Raw genomic sequence first — 24,232 nt, forward strand, 5'->3', positions numbered from 1 at the left:
TAATTATTACTAAAGAAGGGTTGCATAACATATATCTCCAATTTAAGAGCTAAAACATATAGGAAAAAGTCAAAGGGGCTGCAGCACATGAGGTTTGGTTTTGAGTCCTTGGCACAAATTTTCCTAATATTTACAAGGTAGTTCACGTAATGTTTCAATCATGTTGCCCCACTCCTGCTGTGTATGATCAAAACGGAAATCATGCAGGCCGGTAGCTTATCAGATGATACTGAAGCTATACTCTGAAAGAGATTTTGAGATAATGCACCAAGAAATTTCTGAATTTACCCCGAAAATGTTTGTCAGTTAGCAAAAAATCGCAGAGACGATCAAAAATCCTATAAAATTTACGTTCTGCAAGGGAGACGTGAGCGAGGAGCTCGCCCCTGCCGCTGGCCCATGTGGACTGCCACGCACGTGGCACCCGGTTAACCACACCACCTAGACAGGGGGCCCCACTTCCCAATAATCATCCGTGGAATCAACGATACATCCTCGGCAGCCATATGAGCTCCCTTACCCCCCCCCCCCCTACCCCCACCCCTACCCCTGCCTTTATATCTCACTTCCCTTCCTTCACGGCCATCAAACATTTCTCGCAGTCATCACTCTCTCTCTCATGCGTTCCTGTAATTTTATGGAAGAGGAGGGAAAAGAAACATGTCACTGCTATCTAAACTCCACTCCACTCTCTCCAAACTCCGACACATTGTATCCTTCCGGACACAACAAAACCCGCTCCGACATCGACGAAGACGACACGAACCCTCCAGCACCGAGCAGCCGCCGGTTCCTGCGCCGCCGCCGAATGCTACGCCTGCACGCAGGCCGGCGTGCCGGCCTTCCACTCAACGAGCTGTGACCAGGCCCAATCCCCGGAGTGGTCGGCCAGTGCCGGCTCCTCCCTAGTCCCCATCCGCCACAACCCCCGCCGCCGAAACCGCGCGTCGGGGCCAGCGCGGATGGATCTTCGGGTCGGTGCTCGACCCGAGAAGCAACTGGGTCCGCAATGGAACGGGCTATCCTTTTGGCTCGGGCGGTCGCCCTCGCTGTCGACCCGCTGTTTTCTACTCGCTGTCGATCGGGCGGGGAGGGGCGCGTGCTTGTACATGGACGGAGGGCTGGCGGTGATCGTGACGGTGCTGCGCACATGCGCGACGTGGTGCAGGTAGGCGCACGTTGTGGCTGCAGCTGAGGATGGCGTACGTGTCGAGGAGTCGCTGGTGGTTCGGTTCGTGCGGAAGCTGGTGTGGGATGCAAGGATGATCGCGGAGCATTATGTGAGGTCGGTGAAGGGGTTCTGGTTCGATGTTTTTGTCATTCTCCCTGTGCCTCAGGTGATCACCATCTAATTGACCAATTAATTAATTAAACTAACTTAGATCATGATTATAGCATCATTAACTAATGTTTGTGTAGTATCATTAATTAGGGGAGAATGCTATGATTGTCGTAGGAGGCGTATGTTAGCTATACTTGGAATGAATATATATGTAACTAGTGTGATTTGGATAAAGATACGCATAGTGCGTAACTTTATTGTCATGTTGGCCAAGTTTACTAGTTAACAAATGACTACGTATCTTTCAGCCAAGCAGTCCGTGAGTCTACAATTGGGATTCAAATTCTTCCCATAATTACTAGCAGACGGATAGTGGAGAAATAAATTCTTTAATCACGTAAGTTTATTATTTAAATGAGTGTTAAGGTTTTCTGTTGAATAAAAAAAGCAAGTGACGCAACTTCGAAGAGATCTTATGATCATTATATATAATTCTAGCGAGGTATAAAAATAGCAACTTAAACTAGATCAAGTTCGGCCTTAGGTCACAGAGAATGCACAAAACTTACCCTGGGTGTCTCAACGTGACCGAGGCCAACTCAAATCAAGCCAACTAGCTAGGTTTTGATCCGGGTTTGGTCCAGGCTCATGAGAGGAACGCAATAATAGAGTCCGGAGAAGGGGACTCATCTGCTTCCCTTCACAGAAACTGGGTCCCATAATGGGGAAGTGTTTGTTAACACAGGACAAAATTGGACCGCTCGCTAGTGATCCTAGCATTAATCGTACCACCGTGTACAAACAAAACAGATCACGAGGAGCGCCAGACGTTTTTGATCTGTGCGGGATATTTTTTTTGCTGTAAAACAGCAGCAAACAAACGCTTGGCGCTTTCAGCCGAACAAACACAGGCATGTACTCTGATTACTGGTAAAGTGCAGAGGGCTTTGTTTGTGTCGTCTTGCCAAACTACAAGATGTATATTATTTGCGATTGAAATTATTTTTGAGAAAAAAAACATATGTTTGATATGTTGTTTGAGTATCGTGTTTATGGTTCGTACGCTGACCGCGACCTGTGGAACAATAGCGTACGAGTGGAAATGAAACAAACGTGTGTACGCCACAGTCGTATATGATAATGATGCTAGAATGCTAGATTAAATACCTGTAGGGTAGAATATTTTGAACTCCCTTGGCTGGTAACGGAATACTCAGTGTTGTACTCTGTTGCTACTTCGACTTTTGGGAAAGTTTATGGTAGTTTACTAATAAAGCTAAAATGCGAATGGGTTTAAACCCAATGAATATATTTTATGAAGGTCTTTTGATTTCGAACTAATGACTGCTGTGCTACTGCACAGAAAACATTACAACTGTATGAAAACTATGTTTTTCAGAGCCTTAGAAGATCTCCATAATATCCTAACAACAAAAAGAAGACTAGATTTGGCTTCACCTGTAGTTTCAAATGACATTTTGGCCTAAAAAAATTAGACGAAATGTTGCAACTTTGATTTGTACTTTTGTTTGTTTTACAAGGTTGATTAGTGATCCTAAACATATGTTATTTATCTATTGTATGCCTAGATTTCACTAAGTATGTTGAAATTACATTTTAGTGTGTTATACTACATATGCAAACATCCGTTACGGCATTCCGATATTTACCACATATTCCCGATTTCTGCAATCCGATATGAATATTAGTCATCCGATATTTCCCCGATATTCGATATTTACAGCCTTGCTCTGTTTATTGATTGCAAATAAATTCTTCTACATCTCCCGTACATAATTTTGTGGTTCCAAGTACTAATTCATGTTGGTTCTATTTCATTCAGGCAATATTCTGGTTGGTGGTACCAAAACTGATAAGAGAAGAACAAATTAAGCTCATAATGTCAATACTTTTGATGATGTTCCTGTTTCAATTTCTTCCCAAGGTATACCACAGTATTTGTATAATGAGGAGGATGCAGAAGGTCACTGGTTACATCTTTGGAACAATCTGGTGGGGATTTGCGCTTAATCTCATTGCCTATTTCATTGCATCACATGTAAGTGTATTTATGAAGTTGCTATATTTGATTATCTCAGCATGTGCGTTATTTGGAATGCTCAAAATGTAATATACCAGTTTAGAAGGGTTAAGTGAGGGGTTAAGGAGACTTAACCCCTTCTTAACCCGCCAAACACAAAAATATATACAAGGGTTAAAGTGAGTTAACCATCCATAATTTGCCAAACATAAAAAATATAGAAGGATTAAGCTAACCCTGTTGGAAATTTGTCAAATAATTAAGATTATAGCATGAAATAAATCCGAATAAAATAAATAATTAAATCTGGCCTGATCGGGAGCAGTAGTGTATTCACTGTCCTAGAAGATTGAGGACCCGCCTATCGCCCTAGCGCAGATGATCCCCTCTCCCCTAGCGGTAAAAACCCCCGGAATCGACCGGCCTCTGTACTCGGGCGAGAGTACAGAGCTTCTGCTCAGATGAAGAAAGTTGCCCAAAAATAAAACCAATACTATGAAAAAATAATATGAAGAGGAGAGAAGAGACTTGTTGTTTTTCTTGTTGTTTTTCTGAGAATGTGAAGGGCTACTTATATAGGGGTCTTAGAGAGCCGTTACAAATCCTAGCAATCAATACAGTAACGTACGCCATAATGTCGACCGTTACGCAATAAACCCGTAATTAATATGGTAACGTTCGTCATAATTATATATATAGCCATTATGCACGTATTAATTGCTGAGGAAAATAAAATATGTAAAACATGTTAAATTGTCTTTTCTTTAATAAAATATCCAACAAACCCCTCTAGAGGGATTGAAATGAGTTAACCCCTCAAAATAAGGGGTTTACTAATACTCCTATTTAGAAGGATTAAGAGTTAACCCTTCTAATTATAAAAAAAAAATTAGTCAAAATCCTTATTATTCCCAAACACTTCAAATGATCATAAGGGTTAAAATAAAACTTTTATAAGGGGTTAATAATTTAGTCATTCAGATTATCGAATGGGCTAACTATGTTAATCATTCTCCTTAATTCCTCTTTCTTAACTCTTTGCCAAACGGGGCCTGAATGTGTCATATTTTAAAAATTATAAATGTAGTAAGACAATTACTGACGTGAAAGCTACAAACAGTTTGTTCCACATGATGATATAAATAACTTTAGCGATGGGTGTACCAACTTTTAAAGGCGTGGAGGTTGCAACTTGACATTCGACGTTGTCTACATTTAACTCATAGAAACATTGGTTTATGGTCTTAAATTCATATAAAAAATAAAAAAATACAAATAAAAAAAATAAATCTGAGTTACTTATCAATATCTCGTCTCTTGTCAATAATGAACTTAATCACTAAGAGAAGCTTCATATAGAACTTAAGAGGTGACTAAGATGGGGAAGTCTACATCCGACGCAGTCACTCAGGCACAGGGCATCCTATTAGAAGCCACTATTTCGCATTAAATGAAGGCCTATAAGGATAAGATGAAAAATTGAAATCCAAAAGTTCAAAAAGAAGGCCTATTTTACGAATAAATAAAAAGAAATCACATGGATGTTGGCTTTTGCAATAGGATCGGCCCGAAATACAAGACCTGAAAGCTTTGTAAAACCTGAAAGCAAAGCTTCTTTACCTGATTTTGGAGAAACCGAACACCAAATAACCACCCACGGGACTTTACTGCAGGAAGTTTTGTGTCTCTGCTCCTGCACTTGCTATTGGCCGAAAACAGAGCCTGGGACCTTTCCTTTTGGGACCGAACAACAGCCAATTGAGAGCTCAGGATCTGATTTGTTGGTGAACACAAAAGAGAACCTGTAAACAGAGAGAAGAGAGAACGAACAGAGGAGAGAGGCAGGAACTTTTCTGGAGTTTTCTTTTTATTTCACGTTCTACTACTTACAAAGATTGTTTACATATATATAGGAATAAGATTACAACTCTAATCTTATCCAATAACTAGAAAAACTATCCTAACTAGTATTCTATTCTAACTAGAACTCTATTATAACTAGGACTGATTAACAACTCACATTCTCCCCCTTAATCTGGACTAGACTCTAAGTCCCTTACTCCTAGAAGCTCCCGCATCTCGATGAACTTCACCCTCGCTAGTGCCTTCGTAAGAATATCCGCTCGCTGCTCGCTCGTGCTCACGAACTCCACTTTAATCTGTCCTCGCTCAACACACTCACGAATGAAGTGAAACCGTGTGTCGATATGCTTGCTTCTTCCATGGAAAACTGGATTTTTCATCAAGGCAATCGCGGACTTGTTGTCAACGAAGAGTGTGACCGGCTTGGGCTCACTCCCAATCACCTCGCTGATTAAACTCCTCAACCACAAGCCTTGGCATGCTGCTGCAGTCCTCAACCACAAGCCTTGGCACGCTGCTGCAGTTGCCGCCATAAATTCTGCCTCGCAGGATGATAATGCCACCGTCTTCTGCTTCTGTGATGTCCAAGTGACCAAACTGTCACCTAGATAAAATGCCATGCCGCCTGTGCTGCGCCTATCATCAACATCTCCCGCAAGGTCACTGTCAGTGAATCCCACCAACTCTTCATTGCCTCGACCTCGTTTGTACACCAATCTGTAGGACATAGTACCCTTCACGTACCTCAAAATATGCTTGACAACCTGTCTATGCAAAACTGTAGGGTGCTCCATGTATCTACTCACAATCCCCACGGCATATGTGATATCGGGTCGGGTGTGAGTTAGATACCTCAAAGATCCGATAATGCGTCTATACTCCGTCACGTCCACCGGTGTTCCTTCAGAATCCTTTCCAAGCTTTAGCTTTGTTTCCATAGGATATTGCGTCGGGTTGCAATCCATCATGCCGAACTGACCCAAAACCTTCTTCGCATAGGCCGCCTGCCTTAGTGCAATACAATCATCTCGCTGATCCACCTCGATACCAAGATAATAGGAAAGCAATCCAAGGTCACTCATCTCGAACTCCTTCATCATTTGTTGCTTGAAAAACTTTATCTCATCCGCCCTCGAGCCCGTAACGATCAAGTCATCTACGTACACGCCAACAATGAGTGTATCCCCTCTGTTACTCCTTGTGTATACCGCCTGCTCCTGAGTGCATCTTGCAAATCCGATGCCCTTCATGCACTTGTCGAGGCGCGTGTTCCATGCCCGAGGTGCTTGGCGTAGACCGTAGAGTGCCTTTGAAAGCTTGTAGACCTTGTGCTCTTGATTCTTCACAACGAACCCTTCAGGTTGAACCACATACACTTCTTCCTGGAGATCACCATTTAGGAAGAATGCCGACTTCACATCCAGATGGTGCACCTCCCACTCATTCTGTGCTGATATGGCGAGGATTATTCTGATGGTATCAAGCCTCGCCACAGGTGCAAACACCTCATCAAAGTCCACGCCTTGCTGCTGGACGTACCCTTTTGCTACAAGTCTTGCTTTGTACTTGAGAATGTTGCCTTCATTGTCCTTCTTCAGCTTGTACACCCATTTGAGACCAATGGGTTTAGAACCTCGCGGTAGCTCCGTGAGTATCCAAGTCTTGTTCTTCTCGATGGCCTCCATTTCCTTCTCCATCGCTGCCTCCATTCTTGAATCTGATGCCAGCCTCGGAGATAGGTTCGTAGCGTTCTTCAGAGATTCAGAACATGTTTTTCCCTCTGCAGGAAGCGTGATCACCTCCGTCTCCGCCATAAGATGGTCCGCAAGGAATCGAATAGCCGTAACAGGAGTTTCATAAACTGCGAGGCTTTCAGGGGGCGAACGCTGTCCAAAACAGTGGGCGTCGCTGGCCTCCGCTGCAGTTTCTGACCAGCGTGAGCAAACTACCCTGCGTTCGCCTGCCAACAATGCCAACATTTTGCGGGTGTTTGGCCTGCAGCAGTGCAGCAGCAGCAGCTCCTGCCATGGAGCTACTGTTCGGTTGTGCCGGCTGTCAGCGGTCGTCTTCCGCGTCAGCCGCCGCCTGCGAGACGAGTTCCTGCAGGGGCTGTTGCGGCCAGCAGGTTGTTCCAGGAACAAAACTGCAGCAGATCGGCTCTGCTTGCTGCTCCATTTTGGACTGCAGCAGACATGCGGCCGGTTTGTGGGTCGACAGGCTGCAGTTGTCGCCTTCACTGTTATTCCATAAACCAGCTGGGTGCTATCTTTCTGACTCCTTTCGGCTCCTTCCCACTCTTTTCCTTCCTCAAACGCGAACACCCTGCTGCACGTAGTCTTGTTATGTTGAGGCGTCGTTATAGGCGATGCGCTTTGCTTCCTTCTTCTACCCCAATATACACCATTGGCGTGCTCCGGTCGTCGAGTTTCTTATGAGAAGGACCTGCAATCTTCACATGCGCCATACATCCAAAAACTCTCAAGTGTTCTAGGTGGGGTTTCTTACCAAACCAAGCTTCGTAGGGTGTGTGGTCGTGCAACGCCTTGGTTGGTAGTCGGTTGAGGATGTACACCGCGTGCCTAACCGCTTCGCCCCACATGGTTCCAGGCATATGCATGCTCTTAAGTAGGCTTCTCGCCATGTCCATCACCGTGCGGTTACGCCTCTCCACTACACCGTTTTGTTGCGGGGTGTACGGTGCAGTGAGATGACGCTTGATGCCGTATTCTTCACATAACTTGGTGAACTCCTTTGATAAAAACTCCCCACCACGATCCGTCCTCAATGTCTTCACCTTGTGGTCACATGCATTCTCAACCTCTGTTTTGAACTTCTTGAAGGTTTCACAAGCTTGACTCTTGGCCTTCAACATGTATACCCACATCCATCGGCTGAAATCATCAACGATAAGAAGGAAGTAGTTGTTCCCAGCAAGTGTAGATGGGGTGATAGGACCACATAGGTCAGCGTGTAGTAACTCCAGCGGCTTCTGAGCTCTGAAATTTGCTTGCGAAGGGAACGACAGTCTTGCTTGTTTGGCGACAAGGCATCCTTCGCATAGTTGATTCGGGTGCAAGATCTTCGGCAATCCGGAAGCCATCCTCTTATCAGTCATCATCTTGAGGGCGAAGAAATTGACATGCCCAAGGCGAGCATGCCATAACCAAGCTGGATCGTTAATGTTCGCCATCAAACACGCCGGCTTGCAAGTCTTTAACTCTATCCTGTACAATCGGTTAGTTGAACGTGTCACCCTCATCAAGAGAGCACCGTTCCTATCAAACACCCTCAGGAACTCACCAGAAATCACAACGTTGCTTCCATCTTCAGTCATCTGACCAAGGCTAATAATGTTAGATTTCAAACTTGGAATATAATATACCTCAGGTAGTAGCCTTTGATCGCCGTTGTTGCACTGAAAGAGGATTGAGCCTTTCCCCTTGATCTCTACCGCGGATCCATCACCAAACTTGACGGTTCCCTTGATGTTCTCGTCGAGCTCCTTGAACTTGTCTCGGTGGCCGGTCATGTGATTGCTAGCTCCGTTGTCAAGATACCATGTGTTGTTGTCAACGTGTGCCTCCCCCGCTGTAAGTAAATCCGGCATCACCTTCTCCTCATTAAGTAAAATAACACTTGACGATTCTTCTAACATAGCCATCATCAAGGTTGGCTCCTCGTCATATGCACGGGTGAGATGAGCCTCCTGTTCATGGTTGCGGCGTTGCTTGTGACACTCCGACTGAAAGTGCCCGTATACTCCGCAATTGAAGCATTTAATGTTGGACTTGTCTCGACCACCGCTTGTGCTTCTCTCCCCTTCCTGGCGAGCTGCACCTCCATGTCCGAAGCCGCCTCCCGGATGTCCTCCTATGCCGCCGAAACCTCCCCGGCCCACCTGGCCTCCCTGAGTTCCTCCGCGGCCTGCCTGACCCACACGGTCAGACTGGCCTCCCTGGCCTCTGCCTCGGCCGAACTGGCCACCACGGCCTGCCTGGCCGCGGCCTCGTCCACGTCCTGCTCCGCGTGCACGGCCTCGTCCATTGCCGTCACTACTCGCCTGTGTGGAGAAGGTGTTTCCGTTGCTCTTCTTGCCCCTTGCTTGCCACTCCGCATGTGTCAACAATAGGTGATCGTCGACGTTGTTTCGAAAAACACGTGCCCTCTCCTCGTGGGCTTTGAGGCGCCCGATCGCCTCCTCGAGTGTCATGTCGTCGATGTCCCCGAACTGTTCAATCGTGGAGACGATAGTAAGGAATCTCTCCGGTACCGCCCGAAGTAGCTTTCTGACGACGTAGTTCTCCTCCATCTCGCCGCCTAAAGCCCGGATCTTGTTGACGACTCCTGTCAACTTCGTCGAAAAATCGTCGACGTTGTCATTCTCCTTCATCCGGAGAAGTTCGAACTCGGACTTCAAGGTCTGCACCTTCGCGTTCCTCACACGATCCGCTCCTAGGTGCATAGTTTTCAACGTCTCCCATGCCTCTTTTGCCGTTTGCTTCTCTGCGATCACCATCAAAGTCTCTTCAGGAATCCCCTGGTAGATGGCCGCCAACGCCATCTGATCCTTCCTGTGTTCCACGGACGCGCCTGCCGCGGGCTCAATGGCATCCCACACGTCTTGAGCCTTCATGTAGACTTTCATCTTGATCGCCCACGAAGCATAGTTGTCCCTCGATAACGTCGGGTATTGAAGAGTGAGCGAACCCACCTTGGTCGTCATCTTCTCCGAACTCGTCATCTCTTCAGATCTTGGTTGGTACTTAAGCATACACCGCTCTGATACCACTTGTTGGCTTTTGCAATAGGATCGGCCCGAAATACAAGACCTGAAAGCTTTGTAAAACCTGAAAGCAAAGCTTCTTTACCTGATTTTGGAGAAACCGAACACCAAATAACCACCCACGGGACTTTACTGCAGGAAGTTTTGTGTCTCTGCTCCTGCACTTGCTATTGGCCGAAAACAGAGCCTGGGACCTTTCCTTTTGGGACCGAACAACAGCCAATTGAGAGCTCAGGATCTGATTTGTTGGTGAACACAAAAGAGAACCTGTAAACAGAGAGAAGAGAGAACGAACAGAGGAGAGAGGCAGGAACTTTTCTGGAGTTTTCTTTTTATTTCACGTTCTACTACTTACAAAGATTGTTTACATATATATAGGAATAAGATTACAACTCTAATCTTATCCAATAACTAGAAAAACTATCCTAACTAGTATTCTATTCTAACTAGAACTCTATTATAACTAGGACTGATTAACAACTCACAATGGATAGATCAATAACGAGGCCTAATCAGCAATCTACAACTGAGTAAATATAAAACATGCAACGTTCACAATGGAAAGCTTGTGATCCATCAGATATTTAGACTCTCATTGTAAATTATCAAGGAATTTGAAATTTCACATTGTTGTATACTTAGGTCGCTGGGGGGTGCTGGTACGTTCTTGCCATTCAGCGCGTTGCATCCTGTATCCAACAGGAATGCGAGAAGAACAACAATTGCGACCTTGTGTCGTTGGCCTGCTCCAAGGAAGTCTGCTACCGTCTTCCATTACCCTCAGGCTTGGACGAACTAGAATGTCAGAGTAATTTGACGAGTGTCGGGATGCAGAATAATTCAGCATGTTTGAATGTTAATGGGCCATTCCCTTACGGGATATACAACTGGGCGCTCCCTGTTGTTTCAAGCAATTCACTTGCTGTCAAGATCCTTTATCCTATATTTTGGGGCCTTATGACGCTCAGGTGAAATATCTGACTAAACGCAAGAACACGGTCATCACTGAATCACTGATATCAAATCTGCTTTAGCTTTATATTACATATTCATGCTTCGAGAATTCTCCGACACATTCTAGCAGCGGAAAATAGTTTTCAGTTTAGCACGGTTGAATCCACACGTCAGGATCAAACTTGTTTCATGGACATCTATAATTTGTTATAAGAAATCATGGTTTTGAGTCTTTTGTACCTGCTCAATAGCGCTTGATATTTAGTAGTGTTTCAGCACATTTAATGCACATGTACAAAATATGAATGAAACGTTGCACATTGCACACGTACAAAATATGAATGAAGCATGCAATTTTCACAGGGGAAAAATCTTCCATGTTTTGTAATCTCTCAAATAAAAAGCTTATAGACTGGATATTAGGTGAACATTTAATTACACCTCAAGAAACTCTCAGGATAGAAGAGTACATTGAAATTGAAATTTGTGATTATTAAGATTGACATGGAAAAGACATAATATTTTCGAACATCCAGTCTTATTAGGCGGAGTAGGAACATCTTTAGGTCATTCCTTAGACTAATAAATCCTAGGCATGCATTACATATACAGAGATTATATTTATCATACTGTTACAATATATAAACACTACAAGATAATTAGGTATTCATCTGATATGGCCACTTTCCTTAGTTTAGGAGACTGTAGTTATGTAACTATGTCCTTCCGTAATTGTATTTCTATTTATCTTAATCCTAATTCTTTTGATTTTCTGTTGCAAAAACCTTGGACCTAGACATAACTTACTGCAGAGTAATTTAAGACGCGAAGTGCTTTGAGCTTCTGCAATTTTGAGCCGTATATTGTTAAATTCTGTTGCTACAATCTCAAGCAAGATATGTTCATATTAGTCTATTAGATTTTCCTCATCTAACTCAATGTTCTATTGCAGCACTTTTGGTAATGATCTCGAACCTACAAGCAACTGGCTAGAAGTGATCTTCAGCATAATCATTACACTGAGCGGTCTGATGCTGTTCACTTTGTTGATTGGTAACATTCAGGTAATCCTACATATGGAAAGAAATATAAAGGGGTAAATTTCACAAAACCACCAGATAACCCCCTCACAAACTTTAGAAATGTCACTTAACTCCCCTTAAATTTTGTTAGTTACCCCCTTAATAAACATTGCTAGATCCGACTGTGCACGTGAAAATCATGTGCGTCCAAATAACAAAAATGTCAAACTTAAGGGAGGATTTCTGAAACACCCTAAACTTAATGCGGCCTAAACTTAATTCGGGTTAAGTGACATTTTAAAATGTAGAGAGGTTATCTCAAAATCTACCAAACTTAAAAGAGGGTTCGTGGAATTTATCCATTTTAATGCTATAATGGGATCATTAATGCCTCTATTTGTTAATATATTTGGCATGCTAGGTGTTCTTACACGCAGTAATGGCGAGAAAGAGAAAAATGCAACTAAGATGCCGAGACATGGAGTGGTGGATGAAGAGGAGACAACTTCCCTCTCGCTTTAGGCAGAGAGTTCGCCAATATGAGCGCCAGAGATGGGCTACGATGAGAGGGGAGGATGTAATGGAGATGATCAAAGACTTGCCTGAAGGCCTCAGGCGAGATATCAAGCGTTATCTCTGCCTAGATCTCATTAAGCAGGTAACTTTACAACAACGAAACTTTGGAGATTTTAGATGTAAGATCACAATATTCATTGAAATGTATAGGATCGATATAGTATTCATGAACTGACCAGTTTACTACTCGTTTGTCAGGTGCCTTTGTTCCACAACTTGGACGAACTGATACTCGACAACATCTGTGACAGAGTTCAACCTCTGGTTTTCTCCAAGAATGAAAAGGTACAAAATGTGATCCATGAAGGTGTTATGACACGTAATATAATTGAAGGCGAATTGCACATTTATAGACTCCTTTTAGTATCGTTGTTTTGATCTTACTGTCCCTGTAGTTTCATCGGAGCTTTTTTTTTTTCTTTACTCTTTTTACCCTCAGATAAGACTAACCAATTTCACCGAGGGGCCTTATCTGCTAAAATATCAGTAAGTGCAAAGAGTCAAAAAAAAAAAAAAAAAACCCTGGGATCTATCTGCAAAACGAAACTACCAAAGGTAGTAAATGCAAATCGATGATACTGCAGGTGTCTATGTGCAATAACCCTAGAATCAAATCTTGAGTTTATACCGCTCCTAAGTTTATATACGAGTAATAGTTCCCTATGGGAAAGAACTAGAAAAAACGGCTTAAGCTTTTGTGTTAATTTGGTCTGGTCAAACATTTACCCAGGTAATCAGAGAAGGTGACCCGGTGCAAAGAATGGTCTTCGTTGTAAAAGGCCATCTAAAAAGCAGCCAGCCCCTAAGCAAGGGCGTAGTCGCAACATGCATGCTTGGGCCAGGAAACTTCCTGGGTGACGAGCTCCTCTCATGGTGCCTCCGCCGCCCCTTCCTCGACCGCCTCCCCGCTTCGTCCGCCACATTCGAGTGCATCGAACCAACCGAAGCCTTCGCTCTTGACGCGCCTCATCTCCGGTACATAACCGAACATTTCAGATACAGGTTCGCGAACGAGAGGCTGAAGAGAACTGCGAGATACTACTCGTCGAACTGGAGAACATGGGCAGCTGTTAATATTCAACTTGCTTGGCGTCGATACAGGACGAGGACGAGGGGCGCGGTGGTCGAACCGCCGGAATTTGGCGACAGTGACCGCCGCCTTCGGCAGTACGCGGCGATGTTCATGTCCCTCCGGCCTCATGATCACCTTGAGTGAAAGAATCAGAGGTATATATATTTGAAAATGATTCTACTCTAGATGAAATGATTTCGTATCTTCGTAATTAGGTATCAAGCTGGATCAGTGGTATTTGGTTTTTTTTTAACACTTGTGGCTCTTTCTTATACCGACCTCCTCTGTAATAAATGAATAGTATCGGATCTAAGAAAACTATGGGATTCATATGTTGTAATTACAACATGAAAAGCAATTCTTTTAATAATACAAGTACGTCCTATTTATCCAACAATAATGCGGATATTGTCAAAGGTACGACGTTATGATAAAAGTGGGAGGGTTAGGGCCTGTTTGTTTTACTAAAAAAAAAGAGGGAAATCAAAGAAATGAAAAACTATTAAAATGAAGAATTAGTTTGGGAGTGTTTGGTTGGCTAAAAAAAGAAGGAAATCAAAAAAATGGAGACGAAATGATGTTAGTTGTCATATTATTATTGGATGATGTGAGTGATTTTTTAAGAAAACTAGTTTTGATGTTGTTTGGTTGGCGAAAAAAATAAGGAAATGAATTATAAGAAACCTAGTTCCTGTAGTTTGTTGTTTTCTTTTGGTTTGGTTCATTCTTAAAAATAAGAAATGAAATGAGATGAGATGAGTTGTCATTGTATTATTGGGTGATATGATCCAAGATTAAGAAAAGTGTTTTCACAACTTTTTGGGATGAAAACAAAGAAATGAAATGTTAATGAGATGAGGTGAATTGTTATAATATTTTATTGGATGATGTGAGTGATTTGAAATGATGAAAAGAGATGAGTTGAGTGATGTTTGGATGAAAATAATATTTTATTAGATGTGATGGATGAGTTGTTAGATAAAAATAATATTTTATTAGATGTGATGGATGAGTGGTTAGATGAAAATAATATTTTATTAGATGATGTGAATGAGTTGTTAGATGAAAATAATATTTTATTGGATGTTGTGGGTGAGTTTTAGGGATGAAAATAATATTTTATTAGATGATGCATGATTATTGGTTTAGGCTGAAAATCATGTGCACAGATGATAAACGTCGTCCAAAGTTTTCAAGTCCATAGTTTTATGCGGAAGATTAAAATTTATTAACAAATAAAGGGTAGAATGTTGGGAATTCATATTTATATGATTATACTCTCGCATTGAAAAGATTAAAAAGAATAATGGACTTAAACAGAAATTGGGATTCTTGTTAGTAATTTACAATTTTGAATCGATTTGGTTTAGGATCTACATTTTGTTGTGCGCGTCGCGGAAGCGTGACAACCAAACGGGCGTGCTTCGAGAACCAAATCAAATAAACGTCGAGATAAAGGCCAAACAAATCAAAACAACGACACAAATCCAAACACAATAGTTTTACGTGGTTCGGCAATTGCCTACGTCCACGGGGCAAGAAGGGGATGAGGGGTTTTCACTAATAGAGAAAGAGTACAAACTGAGATTACAAATCACTCGAAGGAACAAACTAATCTCACCAACAAGCTCTTAATCTCTCCAAACAAAACTCTAAACAAATAGCTCGGAAAATACCTCTTTTCTGTGCTCCAAATATCCCCAATTTTTCTTCTCCGACAAAATCTCTCTTCCAATTGTTCCATATATATAGAAATCCTAAAATCATAAACATACTAGGAATTCTAAACCAAAACCAAATCAAATTAGGAATCCTAATAACCTATTACCAAAATAGATTAAGAATCCTAATAATCTCATGTTACCAAAGTAGACTAGGAATCCTAATAACCTCATGTTACCAAAATAGATTAGGAATTCCCTATCCAACACATTTTTTGGGATAAACTCTATTTATGCATTTTGGGACTGTAAAGGGTCTTTTGTAGTTCTATGCTTTAGCAAGTAGAAGGTAATATTGAAGAATAATTTAGCTTGTACATTAAACACTCAAAACTTGTGGACGCGGGGGACCAGGGGGGCCCACCCACGTGGGTGGGGTTTCGTGGGCGCCTGCCCATCTGCGCTACGCCGCTTGCGGCCATGACGAGTCGTGGGCTCGAGTTCATGCGCCCGTGTCGTGTCGCCCTGTGCCTGCATGCCCACGACGCGGTCGAAGACATCTCGAGCACGCGCGCCGCCTGAGCTCGTGCTCGTAAACGAGTTCGAGCGCAGAATTTTCTTTTCCCGCCACTTGTGCCCACCAAAAAAAATGCTTCAGATCTGCCCCCTCCATTTGCTATAAATAGAGGTGGTTGTGAGTTGAGTTGGTGTGGGGAAAAATCTCTTAAGTGGAGTTTTGAGAGAAAAGAAAGAGTGAGTCGAGAGAGAACTTGTAATAGTTTGGTATTCTCCTCATAGTTAAAATCCCCTCCCGTGGACGTAGGCAAGTTTGTCGAACCACGTAAATCTGTTGTCTCGTCTTTTACTATGAGTTGTCATAGCTTGTAGGTTCCCTCGACATTTCAGTCTTAGAACTGATGAGAGGAAGAGTGTATATTTTACTTTAATGAAATATATCACTTTCGATTCTTGTTTCCTTTGAGAAATAAGAATTTCACTATCTATTCTAGTTTCCTTTGAGAAACAAGAATATAGAGCTTGACTTGTGCTTTTGTGACTACAAAAGTCAGGGCTATCTCTCAGGTGATATCGTATCCGCGGCGGTGGGCGTGACTCTGCGCCCAACAATTAAAGTTGGAAAAATGATTTTTCCTATTGGAGGATGCAGATGAAAAATTCGCTGATTTCGTAAAAAATTACACAAAGCTTTGGCTGGAAAAGAGAAGAACAAAAATATGTCTGATGAGGATTGGGAGGAGTTGGATCTGGAAGCACGGACGTCGATTATCCTTTGCCTTGAAAGGGATGTAGCTTTCTTGGTGGAAGGAGAGGAAACGGCTACGGGCGTGTGGTTAAAATTAGAGAGCACATTCATGACGAAGAGTCTAACGAACCGGATTAATTTAAAATTCAAATTGTATACTTGCAAGATGGAGGAGGGTTCATCAATCCGGGAATACATCAACAAGTTCGATAGGATCTTATCGGATTTGAAAGACATTGAGATGACAGTGGAAGACGAGGATCGGGCACTTCTACTACTTCTATCTCTGCCAAAGTCTTATGAGAATCTGGTTCAAACACTGATGCTTGTGGGTGACAGTTTATCGATGGATGAGACTAGAACGGCGTTTCTATCAGATAATCTTCAAAAAATTACAACTAGTGATATGGCCACTGGTGGTAACAAGGAACAAGCTCAGGGACTGTTTGCCAGAGAAAGAGGCAATGAGCGAGGAAAAGGCAAGGGAAGAAAGTCTAGATCTAAATCGAGACCTCTTGTGGAAAGATCGTGTTTCAAATTCGGTGAGCTAGGGCATTTCAAAGTCAATTGTCCTAACAAGAGAGTAGGTGGGAAGAAGAACAACAACAAAACTGAAAGACGAGAAGGCAAGGAAGAGGCGAGCTACGCTTCAGGGGAAAGGAGCGATAATGAATGCTATGTCGTCACGGGTGGCGAGGATACCTCCGGGAAGTGGATAATTGATTCTGGTTGCTCTTACCACATGTGTCCAAATAAGAAGTGGTTTACTACCTATAGGAGCATTGATGGTGGAACAGTATTGATGGGGAACAACCATGCTTGTAAAACTGTGGGACTAGGCGATATCAAGATCAAGATGCATGATGGAGTGGCTCGAACCTTGACGGATGTAAGGCACGTTCCCGACTTGCGGAAGAATCTTATTTCAGTTGGTGCTTTGGACTCCGAGGGTTGCAAGATTGTAACAGAGAATGGAGTGAAGAGGGTTGTTCGAGGTTCCCCAACAGTGATGAAGGGTGTTCATCACGGTAATCTATATACTCTCTCGGGTACAACTGTGACGGGAGATGCAACAGTTGGAGCTGAAAGAAGTGGTGGAGACCCATGTGATCACACACGGTTATGACATAGGCGGCTTGGGCACATGTCAGAGAAGGGTCTAGATCTGCTTGGTAAAGAATGTTTGCTAAAGAATCTGAAGAAACCTTGCATGGATTTTTATGAGCATTGTGTGTATAAAAAGGCGCACAGGGTCCAGTTTCTTAGGAGCAAGCACAAGAGCAGAGGGATACTAGATTATGTGCACATGGATGTTTGGGGTCTAGCTTCGACAACTTCCAAGGGTGGTTCCAGATATTGTCTCATTCATAGATGATCATTCGAGGTATGCTTAGTTTTATTTCCTAAAGCATAAGAATGAGGTATTTGAGACATTCAAGAAGTGAAATGCGATGGTTGAGAATAGGACGGGCAAGAAATTGAAGACACTGAGATCTGATAACGATACAGAGTATACAGATGGTGCTTTCAAGGAGTTCTGTGATCAGGAAGGAATTTCTAGACACTGGATAGTAAGATCTACACCACAACAAAATGGGGTCACGGAGAGACTGGACCGAACACTACGGGAGAAAGCAGTGAGTATGCGATCTTATGCTTGTTTGGGCAAAGATGGTGGGCAGAGTCGACTGCTACGGGTTGCTATATAGTGAATCGATCTCCACATTCGACATTGGATGGTGATACACCCTATTGGGTGTGGTCAGGGGAGCATGCAGATTATGAGAGGCTCCGAATCTTTAGGTGTACCGCCTACTATCACGTCAACGAGGGAAAGCTTGACGCGAGGGCCAAGAAGGTAATTTTCTTGGGGTATGCAAAGGGTGTAAAAGGCTATCGCCTTTGGTGTACAGAAGATTCGAAGTTCATGATCAGCAGGGACATTACCTTTGATGAGAAGTTCATGATTGCTAGGATGCCCAAGGATGATGGTGTTGAGATTGTTGGGAATTCTAAGTCCCAGGTTATTGATATAGAACCTAAAGACCAACCAGGTTCTAGTCGTGTTCAAGTGGAAAATCAGGTAGATGATGAGCTTGAGCAGGAGGAGGTTCAGCAGGAGANACAGGTATTACAACAACAACAGCTCGAGGATAGCTTGGCTTCCACTAGGCCAAAACGAGCATACAAGTAGGTATAGAAACTAGGGGCTGATCAACCCCTAAAGCACTATAGACAGGTTAATTTGGTTGAGTACACACTCTTGGTAGAGGAAGATGAGCCAGTTTCCTTCAAGGAAGCTATTCAGGATAAAGATAGCGAGAGTTGGTTGGCTGCGATGGAGGAGGAGATGGAATCTTTTCGGAAGAACCAAACATGGGAGGTGGTCTCATTGCCCGTAAGAAGAAAAGCTATTGGTTGTAAGTGTGTATAAGAGAAAGGAAGATCCTTCAGAGCTCGGTGGTACAAGGTACAAGGCCAGGCTAGTGGCCAAGGGGTTTGCACAAAGAGAAGGTGTGGATTATAATGAGATCTTTTCTCCGATGGTGAAACATACCTCTATTCAGGTTCTATTGAGTATTGTTGCTCATGGTGATCTTGAGCTGGAACAACTCGATGTAAAGACGGCCTTCTTGCACGGAGACTTGGATGAAGAGATCTATATGCATCAACCTGAGGGTTACAAGGTTGAGGACAAGGAGAAACATGTATGTCGCTTGAGGAAGTCATTTTACGGATTAAAGCAATCTCCACGATAGTGGTACAAGCGATTTGACTCCTTCATGCTGAAGCATGAGTTTTCCCGAAGCGACTATGATTGTCGTGTTTACATTCGGAAGTTTCGTGGAGGTGATTATATCTATCTTTTTTTTTTTTGGTAAATGAAAAAATTTTATTCATTTTCCCAATTTTGAAATGAGAGCACATCAAGAACCAGAATGGTCTGGCAACCAAGAACAAAAAACTAACTTATTTACAATCTATTAATTCTTTCTCTCAAATGGTCTGGAACTTTTTCCTGCAGCACTTTCATAAGGACAGAAATCTTCACCTCCCTCACAAGTTGATCGGAGCTTCTACATTTTTGCTGAAAAATTCTTGAGTTCCTCTCCTTCCATATCCAATATATTGTTGCTGACAGCACCATTCTCTTCACCTTCTTCATAAATCCTAACCCCTTCAGGTTGTTATTAAACCAATTCATCACACAATTCCAATCACATGATCTCCAAGTAAAGCCTAACCATTCCATCATATCATTCCAGACAGAAGCTGAGTATTGACACTCGAAGAAGAGGTGATTTTTAGATTCAGGCCTGTTTGCAGAGCCTGTGCACAATACACATTGATTCTGATTAGCTTCCAAGATCTTCATGCGGTATAGTCTGTCTTTAGTCAGCAGCCTCGAGAGGATGGCAAGCCACATAATCAAAGAGTGTTTGGGATAGTGCAAGCCCCCCCAAACTGACTTCGACCAGTTTACAGTAGCTGAAGAGTAAGAAATGGCCTTGTATATAGAAGAGATTTGAATGTTACCATCTTTGAGACAGCTATCTAGAACACCTTGAATATTCCCCATACTTCCAAATCTGCTTATCACCAAATCTCTCACTTTTAAGAGTTGGCGCCACATCCAAGAGTCATTCTTCCTCGGTTGAATTTGCCAAATACTCTGATTTTGTAAATAGTTCTCATGGACCCATTTAATCCACAGTAAATCCTTTTTAGTATGTATCATCCATAGTAGTTTAATACCTGCTGAATAATTCCAATACCTGGCATTGAAGAGACTCAATCCTCCATGTTCTTTATCCTTGCACACTTCTGACCAGGAAACTAAATGTATTTTGTTCCCCCATAGGAAAGCAGAACACATTTTATCAATCTTTTCCAAAACCTTTATCGGAAGGATATAGTTGCTTGTCCAATAGATTTGAATTCCCATGATAACAGATTTTATTAGTTGGATTCTTCCCGCATATGACAAATGTCTCCTGTTCTGCCAAGATTGGAGTTGATCAGAGACTTTAGATATTAAAGGAGAGCAATCAAGAAAGGAGAGCCTCTTAGAGATCTGTGGCATGCCCAAATATCTATCTTTTTTTGTATGTGGATGACATGCTTATTGCATCGAAGAACAAGGTGGAGATAGATAAGCTGAAATCTCAACTTAGCAAAGAGTTCGAGATGAAGGACATGGGCGCTGCAAAGAAAATACTGGGTATGGAGATTAGAAGAGAGCGGGCGAACTGGCAATTGTTCTTGAGTCAGAAGGGCTACATAGAGCGGGTGATCGCGAGGTTCGGGATGCAAAGTGCAAAGTCGGTGGTGACCCCATTGGCTCCATACTTTAGGCTTTCAGGTAAACAATCTCCCACTACAGCGGAAGATAAGACACACATGGAGCGTGTCCCTTATGCTAGTGCAGATGGTAGTTTGATGTACGCAATGGTGTGTACACGTCCAGATATTTCACAAGCGGTTAGTGTGGTCAGTAGATTCATGGCGAATCTGGAAAAGACGCACTGGGAAGAGGTGAAATGGGTCCTGAGATACTTAAAAGGTACCGTGGATACTGGTATGTGTTTTGGTGGAGATACATGTCAGGTCGACGGGTATGTGGACTCAGATTATGCAGGCGATCTAGATAGACGGCGATGGTTATGTATGTAGGATACATGGGGCTCCAGTTAGTTGGCGATCGATGTTGCAGGCTACAGTGGTACTTTCTACAATAGAGGTCGAGTACATGGTCATGGCGGAGGGAGTGAATGAAGCATTGTGGTTGTGGGGTCTTCTAGACGATTTGGGGATTGAGCAGGAGAGTGTGAACTTGTGGTGCGACAGTCAAAGTACGATTCATTTGGTGAAGAATCAAGTTCACCATGCTCGTACCAAGCATATCAACGTCAGATATCATTTTGTGCGGGATGTCATAGAGGAAGGCGATATTTCTCTCATGAAGGTGCATACGACGTCAGATATCATTTTGTGCGGGATGTCATAGAGGAAGGCGATATTTCTCTCATGAAGGTGCATACGAATGAGAATCATAGAGGAAGGCGATATTTCTCTCATGAAGGTGCATACGAATGAGAATCCCGCGGACATGTTAACCAAGATGGTCACGGGTAGTAAGTTCCAGCATTACTTGGGCTTGTTTTATATCAGCCCGTGTTGATCTGCCTAAGAGGGCATGGCCCTTCGGGTCGGTGATGAAGGTGAGGTGGTGACTATGTTGAAGAATAACTACAGAACTACGGTTAGCTTGATCCCGGTGGAGGGTACGTAGACAGTCGCGGTATAGTGACGTAGCTGGTTTGGCCTGGTTTTTTGGCCTGTATCTCTCTGGTGGAGTTCGTGGGAATTCTTCTGGTATTCGTCCAAAATTTGAGGTTTATCAAATGATGTACGAGGTGAAGAATTATGGACGCGGGGGACCAGGGGGGCCCACCCACGTGGGTGGGGTTTCGTGGGCGCCTGCCATCTGCGCTGCGCCACTTTTGGCCACGACAAGTCGTGGGCTCGAGTTCGTGCGCCCGTGTCGTGTCGCCCTGCGCCTGCATGCCCACGACGCGGTCGAAGACATCTCGAGCACGCGCGCCGCCTGAGCTCGTGCTCGTACACGAGTTCAAGTGCGGGATTTTCTTTTCCCGCCGCTTGTGCCCGCCAAAAAAATGCTTCATATCTGCCCCCCTCCATTTGCTATAAATAGAGGTGGTTGTGAGTTGAGTTGGTGTGGGGAAAATCTCTTGAGTGGAGTTTTGAGATAAAAGAAAGAGTGAGTTGAGAGAGAACTTGTAATAGTTTGGTATTCTTCTCATAATTAAAACCCCCTCCCGTGGACGTAGGCAAGTTTGCCGAACCACGTAAATCTGTTGTCTCGTCTTTTACTGTGAGTTACCATAGCTTGTAGGTTCCCTCGACATTTCAGTCTTAGAACTGATGAGAGGAAGAGTGTATATTTTACTTTGATGAAATATATCACTTTCAATTCTTGTTTCCTTTGAGAAATAAGAATTTCACTATCTATTCTAGTTTCCTTTGAAAAACAAGAATATAGAGGTTACCTTGTGCTTTTGTGACTACAAAAGTCAGGGCTATCTCTTAGGTGATATCGCTCCCGCAACGGTGGGCGTGACTCTGCGCCCAACAAAACTTCTGCCCTAGTTCTCGTACCTTTTGCTTGTGCATTGAACCTCGAGCTAACTTATGGAAAACAATCAAGCATGTCATGCTAAATCTTGCCGATTCATGCATCGTGAAATTAATATATACAAAAATAAGGAGTTGTACGCTCATTTCTATCTTAGGAAACAATATTAATACAAAAATTATCAAAGAATTTATAACTTGAAAATTTTCCCTCTCTATTTCTCTATTTATGGCCTACGAATTGATGTATCAAAAGAGAGATAAGCCAAATACTCAGTGAAGATCTAAAAATTGCAAGTTTCAAATAGGGAAGATCACCAAGGCCCCAAGTTTGATCCCTTGGTGTAAGGTAATTATTTCTTTGTATTTTACTATGTTTATGAGTCATCGAAATATAATTATGACTTTTATCTTTGAAACTATTCTCTTCCCCACACTTCATTCAAAATAAATCATAGCCATCCTCTACTAGTTTATGGTAGTTTCGTGCAAACTCGATAATACTTGGTGATAATAGATTTGTGAAATTTACCCTTTTTTCTTTAGGAAATGATGGAATTGCCGAAGCTAGAAGCTGAGACAGACTCAGAGAGGTCAGGTACAGGAAGTCAGTTACAGGATAAACATGATCAAGAACTACGTAGTAAACATGATCAAGAATTACGTACTGTCAAGCAAGAGAATGAAGATTTAAAGGTTGAGAATGAAGCATTAGTCGAATTGATTAGAGAGACTGAGGAAATCATGGAAGTAATAAGAAAAGAAAATGATTTAATCTGCAAAGAAAATCAAGAGATGGAGTTGGACTTGGAGAAATTTGTGAAAATTAGGCTTAAACGTGATGCAATTTCATGTGATTGCATTTGTTGTCTTGGGTAAAGAAGAAAGATACAACAGAAAATATATAATATGAGTTAGAACTTTATGAAATTAACAATCTTTATTCATTTTTTTCCTCCTCCTTACATTTGGGTCGAGAGCAATTTTGAATGTATTGTTTTAATTCTGTCATTGATCTCGAGTAGAATGCCAAAGAAACAAAGAAACATGATGTCTCGTCTTGGTTACAGTTCATTTATCCGTGTATATCTTTACAGTTGAATACATTAGGATATTTGTGAGAATGAAAAAAAAACATTTTTGAAAAATTGTGGCAATAAATGTTACTCTTGCACTGATGTTAACATCGTGTTTTGAACAAGTTTAGCAACTTGGAACACCAAGAATTAAAAAATGACACATGTTAACTTTTCCATGGTCTCAAGCACACATACACATGTAATACATAACAATAAAAGTTATACGACAAATATATTACCGAACTAGATTCATATACTACATGTGTATAAAATGGATACAAAACAATCCCAAGAGTTTAATCGATAAACATTCTGCTTATCAGGCGTTTGAGCAATAAAAGTCAATTACAAACATATTGTTAATTTAATCTTATAAAAATTTTACAAATATCGTCCCACTAAATGATGTTATCAATAAAATAAATACTTCTAGACCATCGTCTTATACATCATGGTCAAGTTTTTATTCAGGAGTTCTA

The 24,232-nt window shown here is 42.5% G+C and overlaps 2 protein-coding genes across 2 annotated transcripts; one reads left to right on the top strand and one right to left on the bottom strand.

Annotated features, from left to right (window-relative positions):
* On the top strand, nucleotides 1,220–23,585 carry LOC109834097 (cyclic nucleotide-gated ion channel 2-like). Its single transcript, XM_020402007.1, has 8 exons — nucleotides 1,220–1,337; nucleotides 3,126–3,341; nucleotides 10,612–10,937; nucleotides 11,876–11,987; nucleotides 12,367–12,603; nucleotides 12,720–12,806; nucleotides 13,252–13,748; nucleotides 23,221–23,585. Exons 1-7 carry the CDS (start codon nucleotides 1,263–1,265, stop codon nucleotides 13,735–13,737), a joined length of 1,539 nt encoding a protein of 512 aa, XP_020257596.1. The 5' UTR covers nucleotides 1,220–1,262; the 3' UTR covers nucleotides 13,738–13,748; nucleotides 23,221–23,585.
* On the bottom strand, nucleotides 19,493–20,602 carry LOC109835101. The gene has a single exon (XM_020403098.1). It carries the CDS (start codon nucleotides 20,600–20,602, stop codon nucleotides 19,493–19,495), a length of 1,110 nt encoding a protein of 369 aa, XP_020258687.1.

The sequence above is a fragment of the Asparagus officinalis genome, chromosome 3 (genome assembly GCF_001876935.1).
Source record: "Asparagus officinalis chromosome 3, Aspof.V1, whole genome shotgun sequence".
NCBI classification, from domain to species: domain Eukaryota; kingdom Viridiplantae; phylum Streptophyta; class Magnoliopsida; order Asparagales; family Asparagaceae; genus Asparagus; species Asparagus officinalis.